General features: G+C 39.5%; 1 protein-coding gene across 1 annotated transcript in view; it reads right to left on the bottom strand.

The window, feature by feature from the left end:
• Positions 1 to 7,641: 7,641 nt before the first annotated feature.
• Positions 7,642 to 19,993, bottom strand: part of LOC121896653 (voltage-dependent calcium channel subunit alpha-2/delta-1) — a 58,767-nt gene continuing 46,415 nt past the window's right edge. Inside the window, exons 25-39 of the mRNA XM_042410556.1 lie at positions 19,619 to 19,700; positions 18,994 to 19,056; positions 18,288 to 18,391; positions 17,461 to 17,550; positions 17,281 to 17,348; positions 17,139 to 17,177; positions 16,834 to 16,905; positions 15,115 to 15,267; positions 14,729 to 14,781; positions 14,280 to 14,335; positions 13,994 to 14,123; positions 13,110 to 13,222; positions 12,219 to 12,301; positions 11,790 to 11,869; positions 7,642 to 9,686 (exon numbers count right to left, since the gene is read on the bottom strand). Of these exons, the coding sequence (XP_042266490.1) occupies positions 9,650 to 9,686; positions 11,790 to 11,869; positions 12,219 to 12,301; positions 13,110 to 13,222; positions 13,994 to 14,123; positions 14,280 to 14,335; positions 14,729 to 14,781; positions 15,115 to 15,267; positions 16,834 to 16,905; positions 17,139 to 17,177; positions 17,281 to 17,348; positions 17,461 to 17,550; positions 18,288 to 18,391; positions 18,994 to 19,056; positions 19,619 to 19,700 (1,223 nt within the window). The 3' untranslated portion in view covers positions 7,642 to 9,649. The remainder of the gene's footprint in view (positions 9,687 to 11,789; positions 11,870 to 12,218; positions 12,302 to 13,109; positions 13,223 to 13,993; positions 14,124 to 14,279; positions 14,336 to 14,728; positions 14,782 to 15,114; positions 15,268 to 16,833; positions 16,906 to 17,138; positions 17,178 to 17,280; positions 17,349 to 17,460; positions 17,551 to 18,287; positions 18,392 to 18,993; positions 19,057 to 19,618; positions 19,701 to 19,993) is intronic.

Raw genomic sequence — 19,993 nt, 5'->3', positions numbered from 1 at the left:
CACAAACACGCATACATAACGAGCAGCAGATGACTGAGTAACCTTCACCAATTTGAGCTCGCAACGAAAAGCCCTCATCACCACAATCTCATTACTGACTCTCCTAGCAAGAATCCAGTGGGTGTTTCCACTGCATCTGTGAGCCACGGGCTTCTGCTAGAAGATGGAAATTAGAGAGACCCAGTAGCCAACTGCTCACACATATGAGTTCCGTCACCATTCAAGACTCCTCACATCTGTGGCTGGTTATTGCCAGAAACTTATATCTTCATGCAGCTGGTAATGGAGGGAGGAAGTTCAGTGGGAGATGGAGATGATATGGAGAATGAATAAGTTGAAAGTGAAAAAGAAGAGTGATGTGAGAAAAATGGATTTACTGTAGCAAGGAGGTACAATACAATACAGACCAGTGCAGTGAAGGCTGTTCTGCCTGTGTGCATATTTGTGGAGTGTGTGGAGTATTAATAGACTTCCTGCAGATTTGTTTGGAAGTTTTATGTGCATTGTGTGAGTCATGTGTTGTATACAGTTATTTTTGTGTGTGTGTGTGTGTGTGTGTGTGTGTGTGTGTGTGTGTGTGTGTGTGTGTGTGTGTGTGTGTGTGTGTCCATATGGGAGAGTTTTCATCTGCAGCAAATTAGTTGGACCTCATTGTGACCTCTAATGGTTCCAGCTTCTCTTCCAGATTTCAGCCATATGACCTTATGTACAAAAGACGGAGTGAAATGGAAAATGGGAAGAGAAGGGGGTGATATGGATGACAGGAATAAGGGACAGACAGTGTGATAGTTTGTGGGAGACAGAGAGAGATAAGGAGAGTGGAAAAAGGCTTAAATTGAGGAAGTGGAAGAAGTGTGCAGAGAAGAGGTGGCTCAGGTATTTCACTCTAATGAGAAAAGAAAGACATTTAAGGGTGTTTGCGTGTGTGTGTGTGTGTGTGTGTGGGTTAGTGATGACAGTGGTAGGCCTAGACGCTGTAAACACAGATACATGTGTCAAGAGATCCTCCTTTAAACAAACACACACTTCCTGTTGTCAGGGCATGCGATTGTAGTCACTGCTCTAATTGAGATCTGCTGACAGTTACGGGTAACACAAATAAACTACGAGTACACACGATCTGTCCGTACAAACAGTTTAAAAATACAGCTTCTCAGATAAAACATGTGTATAACCAGAATATTTTTCATTTGTAGCCCTGTGGTTTGCCATCAACTCACATTTCCATTTGATTTTTCCGATTGCGCCAATGTAAAAAAGCTGGAGGGTAGGCAGGAGACAGTGATGCAAAACTGGAGTTTTAACACAGCAGTTCATTATCATGCACATTAGCAGACTGACTCACCACACAAACACACACACATTACCCAAAAATAGCTTTAAAAAGGATCAGAGGATGATAAGAGTTATAAACCACTCGATATGCTATTGATTTTTCTCTCAGATAATTCGCTCTCTGAGAGCAAAGAACTGTTTTTGTCATTGTCAGCCATATTAAAACTTACTTCATCAATCACAGAAAGCAAAGTTTCATTAATCAATCACCTCTGATAGGCTGAATCACGTATGAGTCTTGAATTACATGTGATCTTTGTCTCACAAATAAACAATTTTATCTGAAAGCAAAACAATCACCATTAGTCATTCCTTTACAATATACTGTAGGTTATGCACGTAAACATGACCTATTTGTGTGTATTTTCCAGTTTGTTTCAGCGCTGTACACTCCTGAGTAACTGACATATACCGTCAAAGGGCTGTCACAATGGAGTGCGTGTGAGATGTGGGTGACACTTTATGTGTACCATGTTAAAGGATGTGTAATTTAAACAGTTATGGTTTGTGTGGATATACAAACTCACCAGGCCATTTTGTCCATGAATTGTTCTAAAGTTCTGCCTCAAACGTTCACATCAACACCCATAAACACAAGAGGGGGGACAAACAAAAGGCTGAAAAGGGTTTGCGTATTGTGAAGGGACTTGTACTGTTGAAGTGAACTGGTGAGAGAGTTAATTTGTCTCAGCGTAATAAGAATTATTTCTTTTATATTTGTAACTTCAATGAGAAAGTGACTGCAAGTACGCAAGTGACTGTAAGTTTTATGCACAAACGCTCCATTAGTCAAAAGTAAAATCACATGTAATTCAAGACTCATACATGATTCAGCCTATCAGAGGTAATTGATTAATGAAACTTTGCTTTCTGTGATTGATGAAGTAAGTTTTAATATGGCTGACAATGACAAAAACAGTTCTTTGCTCTCAGAGAGCGAATTATCTGAGAGAAAAATCAATAGCATATCGAAGGCAGTCTAGTACCTCCCTTTGGGACCTTTTCATAAGATTTTGAAATGCATGTGTAAATTACTTAAAATTTACCTAAAATCCAAAACTTGGAATTTGGCGTCATGTTAAACACCTTGTAAAAATCCAAGCATCTATCACTACAAAGGAATAACTACCGCATGGTCACAACATACAGGCAATATAGGAAACCAAACACAGCCTGAGGACAAGGGGAAAGGGGAGAACAGGTCTTAAAATAGTGCCTAAACCTGTGTTTCCTCATTTCTTGCACATCTGCTAACAGTCAGCTTGTCTTGTCTACTGCTCACTGCTAATTTACCCCCGCATGACTCACGCAGAACTGGAGACACACAGGGGAAGGAGGGTGGTCGGTAAAATTAAAGAACAGAGGGGGAAAAAAAACGCTGCTCTGGGGCAGCAGGTACATTTCATCCCACATGTGTCTGTGTCAGACCTCATACGTGTAATTAACGCACTGATGGTGAACATGGCATAGCGGGCGGTGCAGCATGTAGCCTGGGTCTTCAGAGCCCACCTGAGTGATTTGCCAGACACGCACACAGGTAACTTGAAGCATGACCACACACAAGAACAAACATCCATACATGCAGGCATGTTCTATGAGGTCTTTAGGAGCCAGCTGCTAAAGTTTTAACTCTCCACCCTTCTTAGGGCCTGCACAGCAAAGTTACCACTGGGACAACTCTCACCAAATTGTGTGCAACACAAACCAGGAGACTCTTTTTTACTTCCCGTCTTTTGTGTGTCTGTTTTTATCAATGTATAGCTAATTTTCTCACTTTTATTTTGTTTGTCTTGTGACCACATATATGAGCATAAATGTGTAAAAAAACAAAAATGAAACAAATAAATGCTTTGTGTCAGCATATGTAAGTTGATTAATGTCTTTATTGATGTTAATGAATCATGTATTAATACTTAATAAATAAGTAATAAACTATTAGTAAGAACATTTGAGTTGCCAGGTTGTCAAAATCTCTTTGCATATTGTGTATTATCTTCCTCCAACTTTTTCTTTTGAGCTTGCAATTTCATTCACTTTATGAATTATTGTAGAGCAATAACTGTATTCACTCTGTATTAACTTAATAATGATTATAACTGCTGACCTGATTGGGTCATTAGAAACTTGTGACCCTTGTTTGAAGACACTCTTTTTAAAAAATTTAGGAAGTACATTGTACTGACCAGACTTTTCACAATGGATTTTTTAAAATGAATGGACTATTACTAATCCATAAGGTATTGATTGATGAGTTACAATCTATCAAACCAACTATTACTCACAACTTTTAAACCCTTTTTAGAGTATGCCTTATTAGAAGTTACTGTATTACCTTGGCCTGCTCTACTGTCGCTGCATAAAGCACCTTATGTCTTTAACGTCATATTAAAAAAATGTTTTAATAAAGGGAGTGATCCCATGTATCCTCTTTAACCTTGGTGAATGTGTGTGTGTGCCCCTTAAAATCTAACACCTCATGTTACCAGTTAATGTATGTTAGGCCCCACTCTAAACACAGAGAAAATCCACAAATCAAGCCCAATCTGTGCTGGAATGGAATGTGCCCCATTGAGACAATTCACCTGGACAGAAGTTTCCAGTGTTACGCCTGCCAATCACACTGAGCGTGCACAACATGCTTGCGAACTGAGAGAAGAAGAGAGAAAGAGAGAGAGAGAGAGAGAGAGAGAGAGAGAGAGAGAGAGACCAAGGTACTAGGAACAGACAAGTGTGTGGTCATGTTTATAGGTTTGGAATAAAAACCTGTGGCATTTCCTGATAAACTTTGCCAAGTGGGTGTTTTTGGTGTTCTTTCTAACCCTCAGTTTGTCTAACACCATCTTTCTCTCAGTATCTTTCAAATATATTTTAAGGTTTTCTTTGACCTATGTTACTGCCAGATTGGGTGGGGGTTTGTAAGAACAGGTGCCAAAAAGTTTGAACAATCACAGGAAAATATCTGAAGCCTATTTAGCATCCTTTTCTGTGATTAACAACTTGTTCGACGTTGACTGTATTTTCCAAAACCCATTTGCAGTCCCATAATGGTTAGGAAAAACAGAATGATTTATCTACAAATACTGTTTGATCCAAGTCTAGGGACAAAGAGTGAGTCTCATAAAGGTTAGTACGCAGTAGCTGTACCAAGCAATCAGTCAGGCAGCAGCTGTTGACAGTACTGGAAGTCTTCAATGCACAGTAAGGGATCGGTTTAGACTTTTTACGGGATGTCAGAGCTACACTACAGAACTAGTGACCCTGATGACCCTGCCCTTGTGTGTTTTATGATGACGGAAAAACTGTGACCTCTCTATTGCTGCTTACAGGAATTGTACACTTTTTTTCATAATCACAAAAAAACCCCAAAACAAACAAAACAAATGGTGCCAATTAAAAATGTTTCAGCTAATGTAAACCACATCATAGTTACCAGATTCAGGGAAGTTTATTCAGACATGGGTTGATTGCCCCGTGGGTGTCATGAACCAGAGGCTGCTGAGAGTGTTGAGGCTAAACTTAGTGCTGAGTTGTAATACTGTACCAAAAATATCATTAGCTGGTAAAAGCCTACGCAAATGGATGTTGTATTACTATCAAAATAGTGTTAATGAACTTTAGAGGAGTCACTAATGACATGCTGATCCTTGCTGATCCAGTCACAGGTCATGTTGTTGATGTAGCATCAATCTCATGTGTCACTTCCTGCAATTAGTGGAACAAACCCAAAAAGGCACTCTCAGACTTTGACTTGTTCAACAATGAGTCACGCAGTTCCAGCTTTGAAGGCTTTAAATTGGGTGAAATGCTTTTCCTTGGGGAACCTAACAATAATGGTGATCTGCAGAAATATTTGTATTGGATCAGCAGGTAAAAAGAAAAGCTGCTGGGGAAGAACAACACCAAAACTGTTTTAAAAGTGGTCTTTAAAAGAAAACAACCCGTCACTCAAAGGAAAATGTCTCTGTTGTATAAGCCATTGTTCTGTTTGACATCAGAACAATACAAGAACAATTGCCTCAACATCTTGATTAAAAAGAACAATTCAGAAAGGAATTTTCTGATCAGACATATTTTAAACAAATACAGTTTAGCCTAATTATCTAAAGCATTCATTTGAATGTTAAAGGTGTGGTGTGTAGAATTTAGTGGCATCTAGCAGAACGGACTTGGCTGAAATGGAATATAATATTCATAAGTATGTTTTAATTAGTGTATAATCACCTGAAAATAAGAATTGTTGTGTTTCCGTTACCTTAGAATGAGCCCTTTATATCTACATAGGTAGTGGGTCCCCTTCCATGGAGTTCGCCATGTTGCACCTTACAGTAGCCCAGAACGGACAAATCAAACACTGGCTCTAGAGAGGGCCTTTCCTGTTTTTAGTGGCCACCATAGGTTCCCCTACACGCTTGGGAGGGGGAGGGGTATTCAGTTTGTTGCAATCTGCAACTTCACCGCTAGATGCCACTAAATCCTACACACTGGTCCTTTAAAATAAAGGTGAATGTACTCAAAATATATATTACAACCATCCATTAAATTGTAAATCTGCATGTGCACACATTTGCAACACTACAAGTTGGGTAAGTTAAACCAGAAAATAGCTCTGCAAAAAAAGAAAGAAAGAATGTTTATTATGGACAGAGTAGATAATGGTTTCAATGTTCAACTTTATTTTCCAAACAAATAACATGGCCAAAATATGGACTTGTTTTTTTTTTTCTGCCAGCAGTCTAAAACACATGCCATAACTGCAATCCCACTATTATTCTGGTGTGCAACCTTTATTGCATGTCAGCCCCTCTCACTGACCATCCTATCACTTTTGACTGTCATCTATCTAATGAAGGAAAAGTAAGACGATAGATTTTTTTTTTCTGCGTCTGTAACTTCTTAAGCATGGCATGTTAAAAGGTATGACCTCGTTCCCATTTACCAGAGTATCCCATTACAACCTCCCTTCTAAATTGTCATTATATAGCAAACAGACCTCCCAGTTTGACACATTTCCAAGAAAAACAAACATCTTTAGACTCTCCACCCCAAACTGTGGCCATATAGATTCTTAGATTACCATCAGATAAACACAAATACCATCAAGTAAACCACACATGTGTGCAACACTTTAACTCTGGTGTTAGCATCTGGCTTTCCACTGCTGCTCTGGGCAAGAGATGGCAAAGCTGTCTGTGTCAATAATGTTGCTGGAGGCATCACAAAATTAGAAACATGATTTCTCAGTCGGGGGCCACTGAGACACACTTTGCCGCGTGTCATAATACATACAGTGAAGCTTTTCATTTGGAAGGAGCTTCTGTTGTTCTTCTCACTCTGAGAGTGATGTTAAACGCATGTGTGTTTGTACTCAGGATGGAGGAGGAGGAACTCAGCAAACAGGAAATAACTAGATCACAGTTTTTTTTTTTAAAGAGCAATCAGCTCCTCTGTGGCCATTTCAACTGTACATTAGATTAATGTATGTACTGCACCCATGGTTCGCTAAGAGTGTTTTTATGCTGAAATAAATCTTGTTTCATGATGACTTAAGCTCATTAAACGATATTAAAATGTATATTAAATAGGAAAAAAATTAATAAAATCATCAACTTCTTTGCAGCTGGAAACATTTCCACAAAACTCAAAGTGAAACGAAATACATTTAAAACTTTTTCATGAACTCAGCAGTAAGTAAATCAAGTTTACGAATGCTCAACTTTAAAGGGTAACTTAACACCCCCTGAACATCTTGTTTTTGTGGACCTCCAGTGGTCAGCTGTCCCTTAGTCCAAAGGGTGTGTCAGTACACTGTGACATCATTGCTGGGCGTGGTTCCAGATGCAACATAGCAAACATCTAACTACACCCATCACAAATGACAGCTATCAGTGGTGCGCCTGTTTGGTGCCAGTCAGGCGTCAAACAGATTTCAACCAGAATGAAACACTGCTCTTCAGCCTGGTGTTAAATAACTCCTTAATCCAAATTTTAAAAAAGTGATTTGAAATTACCAGGCATCAAAGAAGCTATCAAAATGTGCAGGGCTTTTACATGAGGTAGAAATTCCCCTCACTATCTTCTTTTTATAAGGTGTTAGACGCACACAAACACAGTCAAACAGAGATGCAGATGTTCTTCCCTTTTTCAGCTGTCGTCTCTTCCTGCAGGAAGGATGATATATTTTGGTCGCTCCCAGTGGAGTTAAAGCAACTGGCCAGATGTGACAGAATAAAAAGGAGCAGCTCAGGTCATAACAATACAACACTTTTATTGTGAATATATTATATTTGCACAATAATCAACACCATATTATAAACATTTTTCTTTTCTATCATTTTCTCTTTTATACAGTAAATAGTATTAGTGTACAAATGTATACAAAATGTATTCAGGCTAGTCAAGTTCCACAAAAGAGTAATTCATGTACAGTATTAAAGCACAATCAGATATCGGGGAAACACGCACATGCCTGCACATAGACATGGAACCCCCGGGGTAAAACACAAGTCAACACGCGACTTTGATAGACAGGCATAACCTGAACACTCAACACCAGTAGGTCACCATGAAGGCGAGTTGGAGAGAACTCAACTTTAAATAAACAGATGAAATCAAAACTCACAAGACATGCACCATGTGATCTTTATGACTAATGGAAAAGTAAGGCTATGCAAAATTATCATTGGTAGTAGTGTAACCTCAAAAAGTCCTCTCCAGCGAGCCCTGATGCTGACTATAGGCGTAGACAGCGTTCGAACACAGAACAAGCTCATCCCATGACATTGCAGCGTTTTCGACACTGAGCCTTCAGCGTCTGCTTCACAGCACTTATAGAGCAACACAAAGAGGAAACAAGCCTAAGGAGGAGAACAGCAAGGAGAGGAAAACAAAGAAACAGTCATTTTGATATGCTGATCTCATTCACAAGTCATCTTGGCTCCTGAGTCTGGTGATCCAGAAAGGGAACAGAAACAGGACTAATAAAGAGAAGTGTTGGAACACAAGCTCAAGTCTGGTTTATGTTTATTTTGACCATAGAGAAAAATGATATTCCTCTCTCATGATCAGAATCACTGATTGTTTCTATTGTTGTCTGGGCCACATAAATTAGAGTAACTGCAGCAGATTTGGCCCATTTTACAACGTGTTACTGCAAGGGCTACCCTCTCTCATCAATACTGCAGCAAGCATTAGCATAGAAGCATGGTAAGAATACGACTCTGATGCATTTCTTCATTCAAATAACAGACTGTTTGAGCTACTATGTAGGCACTGGGAGTTTGATGCATCAAATTAAGGACAACCAAAGCTGTCAGACCAAGTACAAACATATTTGAAATTGTAATATCCTAATATAATTGAATTTATATGGATGCTCTCTGACCTCACTTAACTCTCAGTGAGGTATCTAAGGTATCTATCTATCTAACACCGTAACTTGAATACTGATGTACACCCACATCTGAGGAATTTCTTAAAATAAACTATCCAGCAGATTCTCTGTGGTAGGTGTGTGAGTGTGTGTATCTGTGGTCCTTGGTACTGTGTGGAGCTTTGGTGTCAGAATACTGGTGTTGTCTTTAGCTCTGTACTGAGCACATGCTGCTACAATACAACACCTAGCTAGTCACGAAATGCTAGTCGATTTTGAATACAAAAAAAAAAATTAAAAAGGTACAGTACATTTAAAAACACTCAAAGAAAAAGGGATATTCTCCATATTTGCACTGGTTGCTGAAATAAACAATCATTACAGCATAATGATTCATACGCAATAAATATAATAAGCAACAAACAATATCGACAACTACACAAATCAACGCTGTCAGTGAACATACAGTATTTGAATGATATTCAGTTGGCATAGTGGGACAACTCTTCAACTTCCGCGAAACAAATCAGAGAAAATAATGAGGCAGAATTAAAGGGTTTGGTTAGCTCTTACTCTTGCACCATAGGAGAGTATTAAGGAGTATATCATGGGAATGAGTGCAGCTGAGCACAGTAAATGTGTCTCTATTTTTGAAAATGACAAGGAGGAAGTGAATGAGCACCCTTTGGCATTGGAAAATGAAAATGCTGATATTGTCATAAGAAAAAAACATGTCTTGTTGCAACTATTCTGCGTACATCCTGGATGGCATAACCGCTGTGTCTTCTGGACTCTTGTGAAATGAGATGACGATCAGTTTGTGTGTGTGTGTGTGTGTGTGTGTGTATGGGTGTGTGGGTATGTGTAGGGGTCATGAATGTTGTAAAGATGTGATGAGCCACAGCAGCAGCAGTTGGAGCCCAAGCATTGGCCAAAGACATGGGCTTAGGCAAGTCCCTCCTCCACAATCAGAATCATCCTCCTGTTGGACAAATCAGTTGTCAATAAATTAGATACACATTATGTCAATAAACTCTTCAACTACTTCCAGTAGCAGTCATACAACTACCACCATTATCAGCACCTCTACCTCTAACAATAATGACCATTTCATTGTCATATTGCATCGTATGGAGTCATAGTGTATACTTAAAACACTACCCATAATATCAAATTCCCTATAGAGGTGTTACAGACCTCATTCTGCATTTCGTGCATGTGTGTGTATGCACATGCACCTGCCTGCCACAGTATGCCTGCTTGTTTTGTGTTTGATGGGAGTATTTAGGATATCCGTGCATGCCAAAGGCCTAAGAGAAGAAGGTGGGAGTCTTCTGTATTCAAAGGGCAGGAAAGCCATGTGGCAGTTCCTCTGTTTACCTCAGTGACAAAATGGACTGGCCTGGACACAAACTCTTCCTATGAGGAGCTGAGCCAAAAGTATTGGGACAGATGGAAAGAGGAAAAGGGAAAAGGGATGCGGCCTACTTTTACTCTGTTCATCTACTTCCTCAGTCATTCCTCCCCTTCCCTTTTCTTCCCAGCACACCCTCTCAGCAATCTAAACATACATGCACTTGAATTAGTGGCTTGTTCTGTGTATGATCTACGCCTTTTCAACACAATGAAAGGCTGAGTTCACAGAGATATGGGAAATATGTTTTCCAAATATTTAGACGTCTTATAAACTGTTCAAAGTTGGGTGGTGATGCAATGATCTCACACATGATTTCTCCACCTTGCTCCTTTGTTTCATTGATTTATCTAACATGGTACAATACATGAACTTCCATTAGATCTTTTTCGAGGGAATCTACATGATGCATATTGAATTGCAATCCCTGAAATCCTAAAAGGCTTCTCAGTTCGAGGCAAAATACAGCCAAGTGTTCTTCCAAACTTCTGAACTATGTTTAGTTGACAACGCATTAAGCAATTCTAAATAAAATGATGCTGGCTGCAGACATATTTAAACAGTTTTGTACTGCTATTATTGAATGGTGGTGGTGTGATGCTATTATATCAATCTCATTCAACACTTTTTACTGCCAAGATTCAATCTGGACTCCATCTGTTGGGGTAAGAAAAAAAAAAAGAGAAGAGAAGAGAGAAAAAATATGCCAAAGAGATGTAGCATTCTGTTAGGGAGATAAACATGCAACAGTGAAATACATTCCCAACTTTTTGTTATCACAATTTAAGTTTTAGTCAATCTACTGGGTTATTTCCATCTCAGATTATTTCAATGTGCATGAAGAAAATCAAAAATGGTAAATGCAACCTAAAATATATAAACAATGTGTAGTATGTCCATGATGCATAAATATTTGTGAGAGACTTATTCAGGTGGATTAGCCTTTGTCAACAGCCATAACACCAGGAATGTCTAGAGTGTCTTCAGACTGTATATTACATCAGTTGTATATAAATAAATCTGTGAGGGTATAAAGCGTTCCGCCTTGTGGCTTATTTAGGCTCCTCCCATGATCAGCTGTGCGCTTTTAAAGCTTTCAGACTTGTGATTGTCAATGATCAACTATTAAATACAAATTATGTGACAAAAACATTTCCATTTGTCAATACATCATTTATATTTCTATATGTATACAAATCACCATGAATTACCACAAAAATATGCAAGTTTGATCTGAAAACATCAATCTTAGCGGAACACTTGATTGTATAAAACTTGGACTACAACTTACATCTGAACCTGACAGAGAGGGAGAAGGCAGCCAAAGAAGATCCATTGTGACACAGCAAAATGTGCTCACTCACAGATTTCTAAAATGTATGACTGAACTAATAAATTCATACAGTCTAGACATTCCCATGGTGCGCTGAAAGTCTGAGTTACATTGTTCCTGCCTGAGGTCAGCACCCTGGCAGATGAATGAGATTATAGTTGTGCACAGGGGCATCATCTGTTGGTTCTCATGCCCATAATATCATGTTTAGGTTGATTAGGGTCTGGAGTCCACAATACCTGGAAGGGCAGACCTTGAATAGGTGTATAATAGGTTAAATTGATAAAGACCCTGATACCACCCAGAAGATATTACATAACCTTTATGGGCACACTAACCCTGAACTCAGCAGCAGAAACAAGCAGAGGGGTGTGGGGCTCAATGCAGAACCTCTGCTGATTGGGCACAAGGGCTCATCCTACCAAGATGGACAAGAGCAGCAGCCATTGGGATGCAGAATCATAAAACAAGAGTGTCAGATGATGAGTAAATGATTATATAAGGCAAGAGAAAGATAAACAAAGCAAGGATAATTGCATGCAAAATTAATTGAATAAAAATAACTGTTATAGTAAATACATAAAGAGAACAAAACAAGTGATTAGACTGAAAAGAGCAGGCAGACAACAACACTTTGAATCTTTGCAGAAAGCACAATGCAGATGAAACTGACAGAAATTAGACAGAGGCCAACTGTGACGCCTCACTAATAGAGCTGTTTCCAGCAATATTCTCTGCACAAAGGCTCTTGTGTGGTTGTGTCTTACGTTTTCATTGTTGTCAAAACACACATCCGGCCCTTTGCGGTATCTGGGATTCTGAGCCAGCTCACATGGATCTGGACCTTCAGCTGAACAGAAACTCTCAGGAAAATGTGATTTACCATCAACAGTGAACATTTAACACTTTTAACAATAAAAACTAAATCATGAACTGACTCATTTTCACTGCCAAAAAGACTTATGAAGTTCGAACTCATCAACCTTGGCTACAGATCCCCTGATATTTTTTTTTTCAGACATCTGGTGATCCTCTATTACACCTACGAGAGCTTAAAATTAAAGATTTCGGAGAGTCAGTCCCAGAAACAACTACACATGCTACTTTATGGACATTTGAATTTGTCATTAAGCCATATTATACATGTGGTACGGTAACATGTGTGTGTATTTTATCTGTGTACATTTGTGTGTGTGTGTGTGTGTGTGTGTGTGGGTTGGGTGGGTCTTATTAGCAACTAGTGGTCCCTGTGGTGACCCCATGACGACCTGATGATGACACCTTTACTGTTACACCAGCAGGAAGCTACATTCAAGACACATCTGTCAAACAGATATCCTGATTACATATACACACATACATAAAGCATACACGCAAATGCACCTCTTAACCTTAATTCAACCTGATGGCCGCATGCAGCCCCAGAAACAAAGAAATCTAATCTTGAAGTAACGTGAGACAGGCTTTCATATGCTGTGCATCTGGTTTACTGTTCACCCGTGAACATTCTGGGGGGACCTACTGCAAACTGCTTAGGTGTGTGTCCTTGTATTCAGAGTTTAAAGCTCTGCTGTCATATGGGTGATGGATGGAGGGCTGGAGAGTAAAAAGGAAGTGTAACTCTATGTTCGATTTTAACGAGTTGAGTGAAAGGATACAGGGTTGTTCAGCCTGTCGTAGCGGTTTGGGGTCACAGGACAAACATGTTGCCCTGGCATCAGTGATCAGGAACACTAGGTTAGTGTTTGGCAGCTTCTCAGCGCGATACATCCTAGAAAGCATACATAGCCACACACATGTAAATAAATATATAGTCTATAGAGTCTGTAGTCATAATATACTTCATATGTTCTGTAAGTATAATATGCAGTGGCTATTTACATGCAAACAATCATTAGTCCCATATGATAGATGACATTTACATATAAAAACTTATATATACTTAAATACATAGAGATATTTGTGCACTTATGCATATACATACATTTTCATGCTTCTTCTCCCCTGTTGGGATTGGCTTTTTATGGTAGTCATGAAAGTTTCTGTGTCTACAGTGGTTAACATCGGGGAGTAAAGCACCAGACACGTGGGACTCATAACACCCAGTAATTACAGCCATATTTAACCCCCTCAGACAGCCAAAATTGACACAAAAGGAGGTTAGAGCAAAGTAAATGTGCAGTGGTCCGTGAATGTGTGTATTAGAGAGTTTGAAGTACAGCCAGAGACCGAAGGATGAAAAAAACAGATAAAAGAGCTCTTGTGCTTCCCTCTGCAATTCCGGTCACTGACAGATCAAGGTAATCTGTGTCTGATCAGGGCTCATCAGAAAACAGCTGCCTGAAATCACTCTGAAAAACAGAGAGAGGCCAGGAAACTAACACTATTCCCAACCAATCCCCACAGACTATTAAACAGAAGGATGTCCAGGAAGAAGATAAGAGGTGGAAAATCTTTAATAATATACCCCATTTATAGTGTGAATGCACATGACCACTGGTATGGGAGCACATACAGTATACTCATAAACAAACACACATACCTAGAACAGTTTCCACAGTCCAGAACACCTGAGTAGGATCTTTCATCATTGTCAAAGAAGTACTGAGTCTGCTCTGTGATACAGCTTTCTTTAAACATGGCATCTGGTATGTCCTCATCTGCTGACTCCACTGCAAATAAGAGAAAGGTTTAATAAAGACAAATACATGAAAGGATGAGTGAGGAGGTGGTGGGAGTAAAATTGATCCAATAAAGTAATTGCTTTTCTCATCCAAGTGTTGCTGAAGGAATACGCATTTTATGCTATCACAGCTTTTGATACTCACCTGCCTCTAGAAGGTTGGGAAACATTAGACCAAAGAACAGCTGCTGGAGTATTGACCTAGACAAGGAGAACGAATAAGCTGAGTCACATGTATGAGTCAATAGATCATCTTTTATTCATTTACAGTAAGCAACCAGACAATGTCTAACACAGCCACACATCTGTCATAGACTACAGTCACTGATGATGTAAATTTCATGGGAAATATCAGTCATTCTAATTTAAAATAGATTACATTGCAGTTGGACAGTAATACAAAGGGTTTCAGTATCATGTTGTGTAACTGCCCTTGTCCCACACTGACCCAGCCAATTTCATACCGTGACAACATACAAGTCCACTCCCATACAAACTCCTACCCTTAAGTACAAATGTACTCCCACTCTATAACACACACAAAAACACAAAAGGTGTAAAAAAACAAAACACTGCACACACACACACGCTCACCAGGCAGCACTGGAGGCCCACCAGCCAATACTGAGCAAGTCTGCTATGGTAGGCTGGAGAAGGACAGGAAAAGTAAAGAGGAGTAAAAGGAGTTTTTTACAATCCGAAATACAGAAGGTAGAAGTGGAAAAGAGACAATTTAGGTACGAGTCGTCATTTTTTTACTTGGCGAATCTTATATTGCTGTAATTAACTAAGAAAACAAAAAGCAAACATTCAGAATCATATTATTAGAGCCAACTAGACCCAGGAATAAATATAGTTTGGAACCAAAACCAACGCACAGAATAAAGAGAGAGTAAATATAAATGCTGAAGTGTGTAAACAGTAATTATATGAGGGAAGTGACTGTATTGTCTGACAGCTTGTGAAAGTGAGGATCTCACCACATAGACAGAGCGGGGTCCTGCTGCAGCCTTGCTGTCTTTCTCCGGGTCACAGACAGACTGGTAGTCATAGGTCTTGTTGTAGGAGTACAGCGAGGTGTTGACCAGGTTGTTCATCAGCACAGGATCCACCTCGCCAAAGAACTGACCTATCTAGACAAGTACATACACACATGCACACACACACACAATACAAAAGCAGTGTAAAACTTAAAACAAAAACATACAGCTATACACTTTTCTATGACAGTGCTTTATAGTCTTAGCCTTTTATCATTGTGGATCAGTTCACTGGAAATTTGTATCTACATGCTCAGCTCAGCTGTATTTAGACAGCCCCTTCAAACAGGTAACTGTCATCTCTTCATCTCTCACTTATGACATGGAGTGTGCTACTGCCGTGCCCTTTTGCACTCCAGTCTGGTTGGATGGAAAGTGGTGGTTTGATGTTATGTTCCTGTCAGTGTCACAGCAGGTGTTGTTGTTGGACTTTGCTTCCTGAGCCTAGAGACCAGTTTAAGGATGACACAGTCACATAATAATATGATGACAGTCAGAACAGGTCACTCTGTAGTTTCACAAGTACCTGAAAACCAGGTGGATGAGCATTTGGGATGATTGGTCTCCTTTTGTAGAGGCATCCTTCATAGTGATAAATAAGCTCATTCTAATTGATTGAGCATATATGGTGTATGAACATGTCTGATAAGATGATATGCAAAGATGAAATGTAAAATGGAGGAGTTTAGCCTTTAGAGTCCTGATAAAGGGCTGTGGCTGTTATCATACAGCTAGGATTACAATTCATAGCCTTTGTTTGATAACGACACAAAGACAGCCAACAAATTCTGCATAATCCCAAGGGATACCAAATGTATCACAAAATGTGAAAAAGACATAGGGGGGTGCTTATTCAAATGCTTCAAGACCATAAACTGTACACCAGACATCATGACAGTGTCATGGATCAAAGAAAGCAGATGTCCTGTCTTGACTGACATTAAATGTTTCCAAACCCATTGTGTATTCTACCACAGACACACAGGGGCCTATAGCAGCCTGTAATAGTGGAGTTAACAGCAGAGCTGAGCTGACTTCATACACAGGGGATTCACTTCACCTCAGCTTCCATGACTGACTAAAACCCAACAGAACCTTCCCTTTGATCCTCCTCCAGTGGGTAGTGCTTTACTTTACTGGAGACATACAGTAGATGTATTCTGTCCTACAGGGGCTTTGAAACAGCCCAGAGCAAACAGGCCATCCCCATAACTTAGCTGAGTCATAAGCCCTTTATTTGACCTCTATATTAGATTGATGGATTCCTGTGAAAAATGTTAGAGTAGCTGGGTATATAGAGAGGTAGAGAAAAGTATGAAATATGAATGCTGGCAAAGTCTTTATTTCACCTTTTCTCACTATGTGACAACAGCTGTTTTACTGTGTGATGATTTACTGCTTATTGACGATTTGGGAATAGACAACATGCCCCAAATACATGGGACATATATGTGCACAATAAATAAACACAAGTACACTGATGCTAGCAAGGCTGTCTGGCTAAATTGAATGCTTTTGGCATTTCAATTAAATTCACCTTGGCTTGTTTAATTAGTATTTTCCCCAGTATTGTTAATAGCTAATAAAAATTAAATCTGTTTACAGGGGTGTTACTGTACCACTGCAATAAGGTAAAGTTAAAAGTTGATGGTAACTCACAAGGGTAATATACTCCTCCTGATTGGACATGAGAAGAAATCCACCATCGTCCAAGATCACACAATCTACATGCTGCAGGGTGAAAAGATAAACACTTTCAAAATGCAATAAGTTTTGCTGGTGGTGGTAATGATGTGATACAAGAACATAATCTGTCAATATTTTAAAAAAAGGATACTATTCATGCTTCAAGTGATGATAAATGCATTGTAAGCAAAGGTCTTAGCATGGTTTTAACTCAGATGAGATAGAGTAATTTGTTTTTCATTGTATTTGAAACATTTTTATATATTGCATTGCTGTACCTTATCATTCCTCAAACAGCCACAGATCTCATCTTTGCACTAAAAGGAAAAATGGACCCAATACGAAATCAGTGTTGCAGACAAATGGCTGAAGGGAAAAAAAGTATGTAAAATACAAATACATTTTAAAAATCCAACTTACATTCAGTTTCAGTGTAGCATTCATGAAACTGTTCATCCAGAATGACACATTGAGTTTCACTCCCACCACTGCAGAACAAAACAGATGCAGAAAATAGACAACTTTAATGAATAGCTATTGAGTCATTTTCACTTGTGTTGCATCACAAGAAGCAATCGATCTGATATTAGCAAGACTGACCTGCTGGTTTGAGCGTGACTTCATCAATAGTGAGATCCACTGCTTTGCTCACTAGGATACCTGAATCAGAAACAGGCTCTCTGCTCTCTGCTGCAATTGAGGAAAGATACACAAAGGATGAGAAACTGTAATCATGGGCAATTTAACTGAAACCATGTTTAAAAGTACATGGCAGAGAATGTGAATCAGAGTTTAAAATTGGAATAATCACTATCCGTTGTGGAAATTCCATACATTTTTAGCTGCTTGTAATTTATGTGACTGGAGTGGAGCCTGTGAAGCCAGTACATGTGTTAATCCAGTCAAATGCAGCTGTAAGCAGCACTACATTACACTGACGTTTGCCTGTCCTGATGTCTGTTAGAGAGATCAGTGGAGATAAGTAAGTAAGGAAGTATACGGGGCAGGAGGGAGGGAGAGTTGGGATGAGTGCTGAAAGACACAGCGGGAAAAGGAGAAGGATAAAGAGACTGATATCAGAGGCCTGTGAGTGTAATCTTTGCCAGTAGGGTTGGGATGACGTCCAAAGACAGAGAGCGGGATAGGCTCAGTGCCAGACCACACTGAAGATGCACACGTGAACAGAAATGCACAGACTGGAGCGCCTTGGTAGCCGAATTGTTACAGTGCATGCCACATAAACGGAGCGTTCCTGGTTTGACTACAGCTTAGGAGCCTTGCTGCATGTCATACCTTTCTCTCTCTCTCTCTCTCCTTGTTTCCTGTCTGATCCTCCACTATCAGCTCTCCATTAAAGGCAAATACATGCCCCAAAACATATCTTAAGAAAAAAGAAGTACGCAGACATACACATATTCAGTTCTTACTGTTGAAAGATGGAGCGGTGAAAATATAAATTTCATTGTCCAGGGTCCTCTTGTAGAAGCTGGACTCATATGTCTCAGGACTCTCACCCCATTCTTCCCCGGCACTGAAAACATTAATATAGTCACATAATGTAATATATGGACCATTATAGGCATAAAACACATAGCAAATACGTTTGATCTATCTGAACAATTTAAATTTTAATCTGTAAGCCAAATGTTAGTCATCAAAATATGAGTCACACCCAAAGCAACTGATATATGACAAGGGCATGATCCAGTAAAAACAATAACTGACTGTATTTCATGTTTTATAGTCAGTGGGAATACGCATTCATCTTCAGTTGGAATGTTATATTGGGACTAAGAAGAACCCCCAAATGTAGTGCAGACAAGAGTAGCAGTGAAGAAATAGAGGAAAATGAGCTGCATTTGGCTGCTGGATGTGTGGATTTGACCCATGTCCTATACTGGCCTGGCAAGCTCTGGGAGTTCAGCTCAAAGTGTATAATCCTCCATGTTCTGGAAAATAACCCAGTGGAGCAGGTGAGAAAGCAGCCAAAAGAGCTCAACTTAAGAGTATTACAGTGTGTATCCATTTTCATTTCACACATTTACACCACCAGATATTTGGGCAAAGCTTGCTGTGTTGTTTCACAATGCCAGAAGTGACGCTAATGAAACTGGGAAGAAGCGGGGAGAGTACCTTCTTGGATAGACTCGTGTGATTCCTCCATCTGTGGCTACAAATCTGGCCACGATCCCATCCCTGAGAATATGGGAAACACAAGCCAGTCACACATCAAAGTCACTCACACTGACGAATATTGGAAAAAAAGTGTTTATGAACCATGAGACCAAGCTGCAGACATGACACAAATTGTTTTATTACCAGAGTCACTTGTCTCTCTATACGTTCTAATGTTAAACAGATACCCTGCGGAGTGTGTCAGACAAGTGGGCATACCATGAAAGCAAACACACTGATGTCATTATTTTATTTTCCTCTCGAAACAGCATGTCTTGGCAGAGCTCAATATGTTTGTGTGTGATAAGCATTTTGTGCTTTCATCGTGTTTCACTAGTTAGGCGTGATCAAATCATCCAGAGTAACAAAAGAAAGAAAGAAAACTTGGGTTCAGTTAGTCAATAAATTGTGCGTGAAATAAGCATCTGTTATAGTAGTGCAGAGCAGTAGTGTACACATGCAACACAGATTTTCATTTAAGAAGAAATACTTAACAAGTAGAGTTAAAAACTGCACAGCAAAAAAGAAGATGACATCTTTGAATTGCATAAATCAGAGAAGAGCAGAAAGGTTTGGCACTCACACTGTCTGCTCGTTCCAAAGTTTAACCAGTTCAGCTGTCAGACCGGCATCCAGGATTAGTCGACTCACAAGGGACACATTACCTACGGATTGAAGACAAGATATATTTTACATATTGCGGACATTACATTTCTACAGTAACAGTGCTTAGTAGGAAAATATGGTAATGGCAGAAATGACAGTCTAACCCAGTGCCTTGTTGACAAATCTAGGCAGAGGAATTTAATTAAACCCTAGTTAAACCTGTAACTGTTGTTTGGCCACTTGGGAGCAGTGAAAATAAGAAACAACACTGACATATCATCATCACCTTTTAAAGGACAAGTGCGTAGGATTTAGCGCATCTAGTGGTGAAGTTGCAGATTGCAACCAACTG

This window comes from Thunnus maccoyii, chromosome 5, assembly GCF_910596095.1.
Source record: "Thunnus maccoyii chromosome 5, fThuMac1.1, whole genome shotgun sequence".
Classification (NCBI taxonomy): domain Eukaryota; kingdom Metazoa; phylum Chordata; class Actinopteri; order Scombriformes; family Scombridae; genus Thunnus; species Thunnus maccoyii.
Note: the sequence above shows the minus strand (reverse complement) of the source record. Positions and strands in the feature narration are given on the sequence as shown.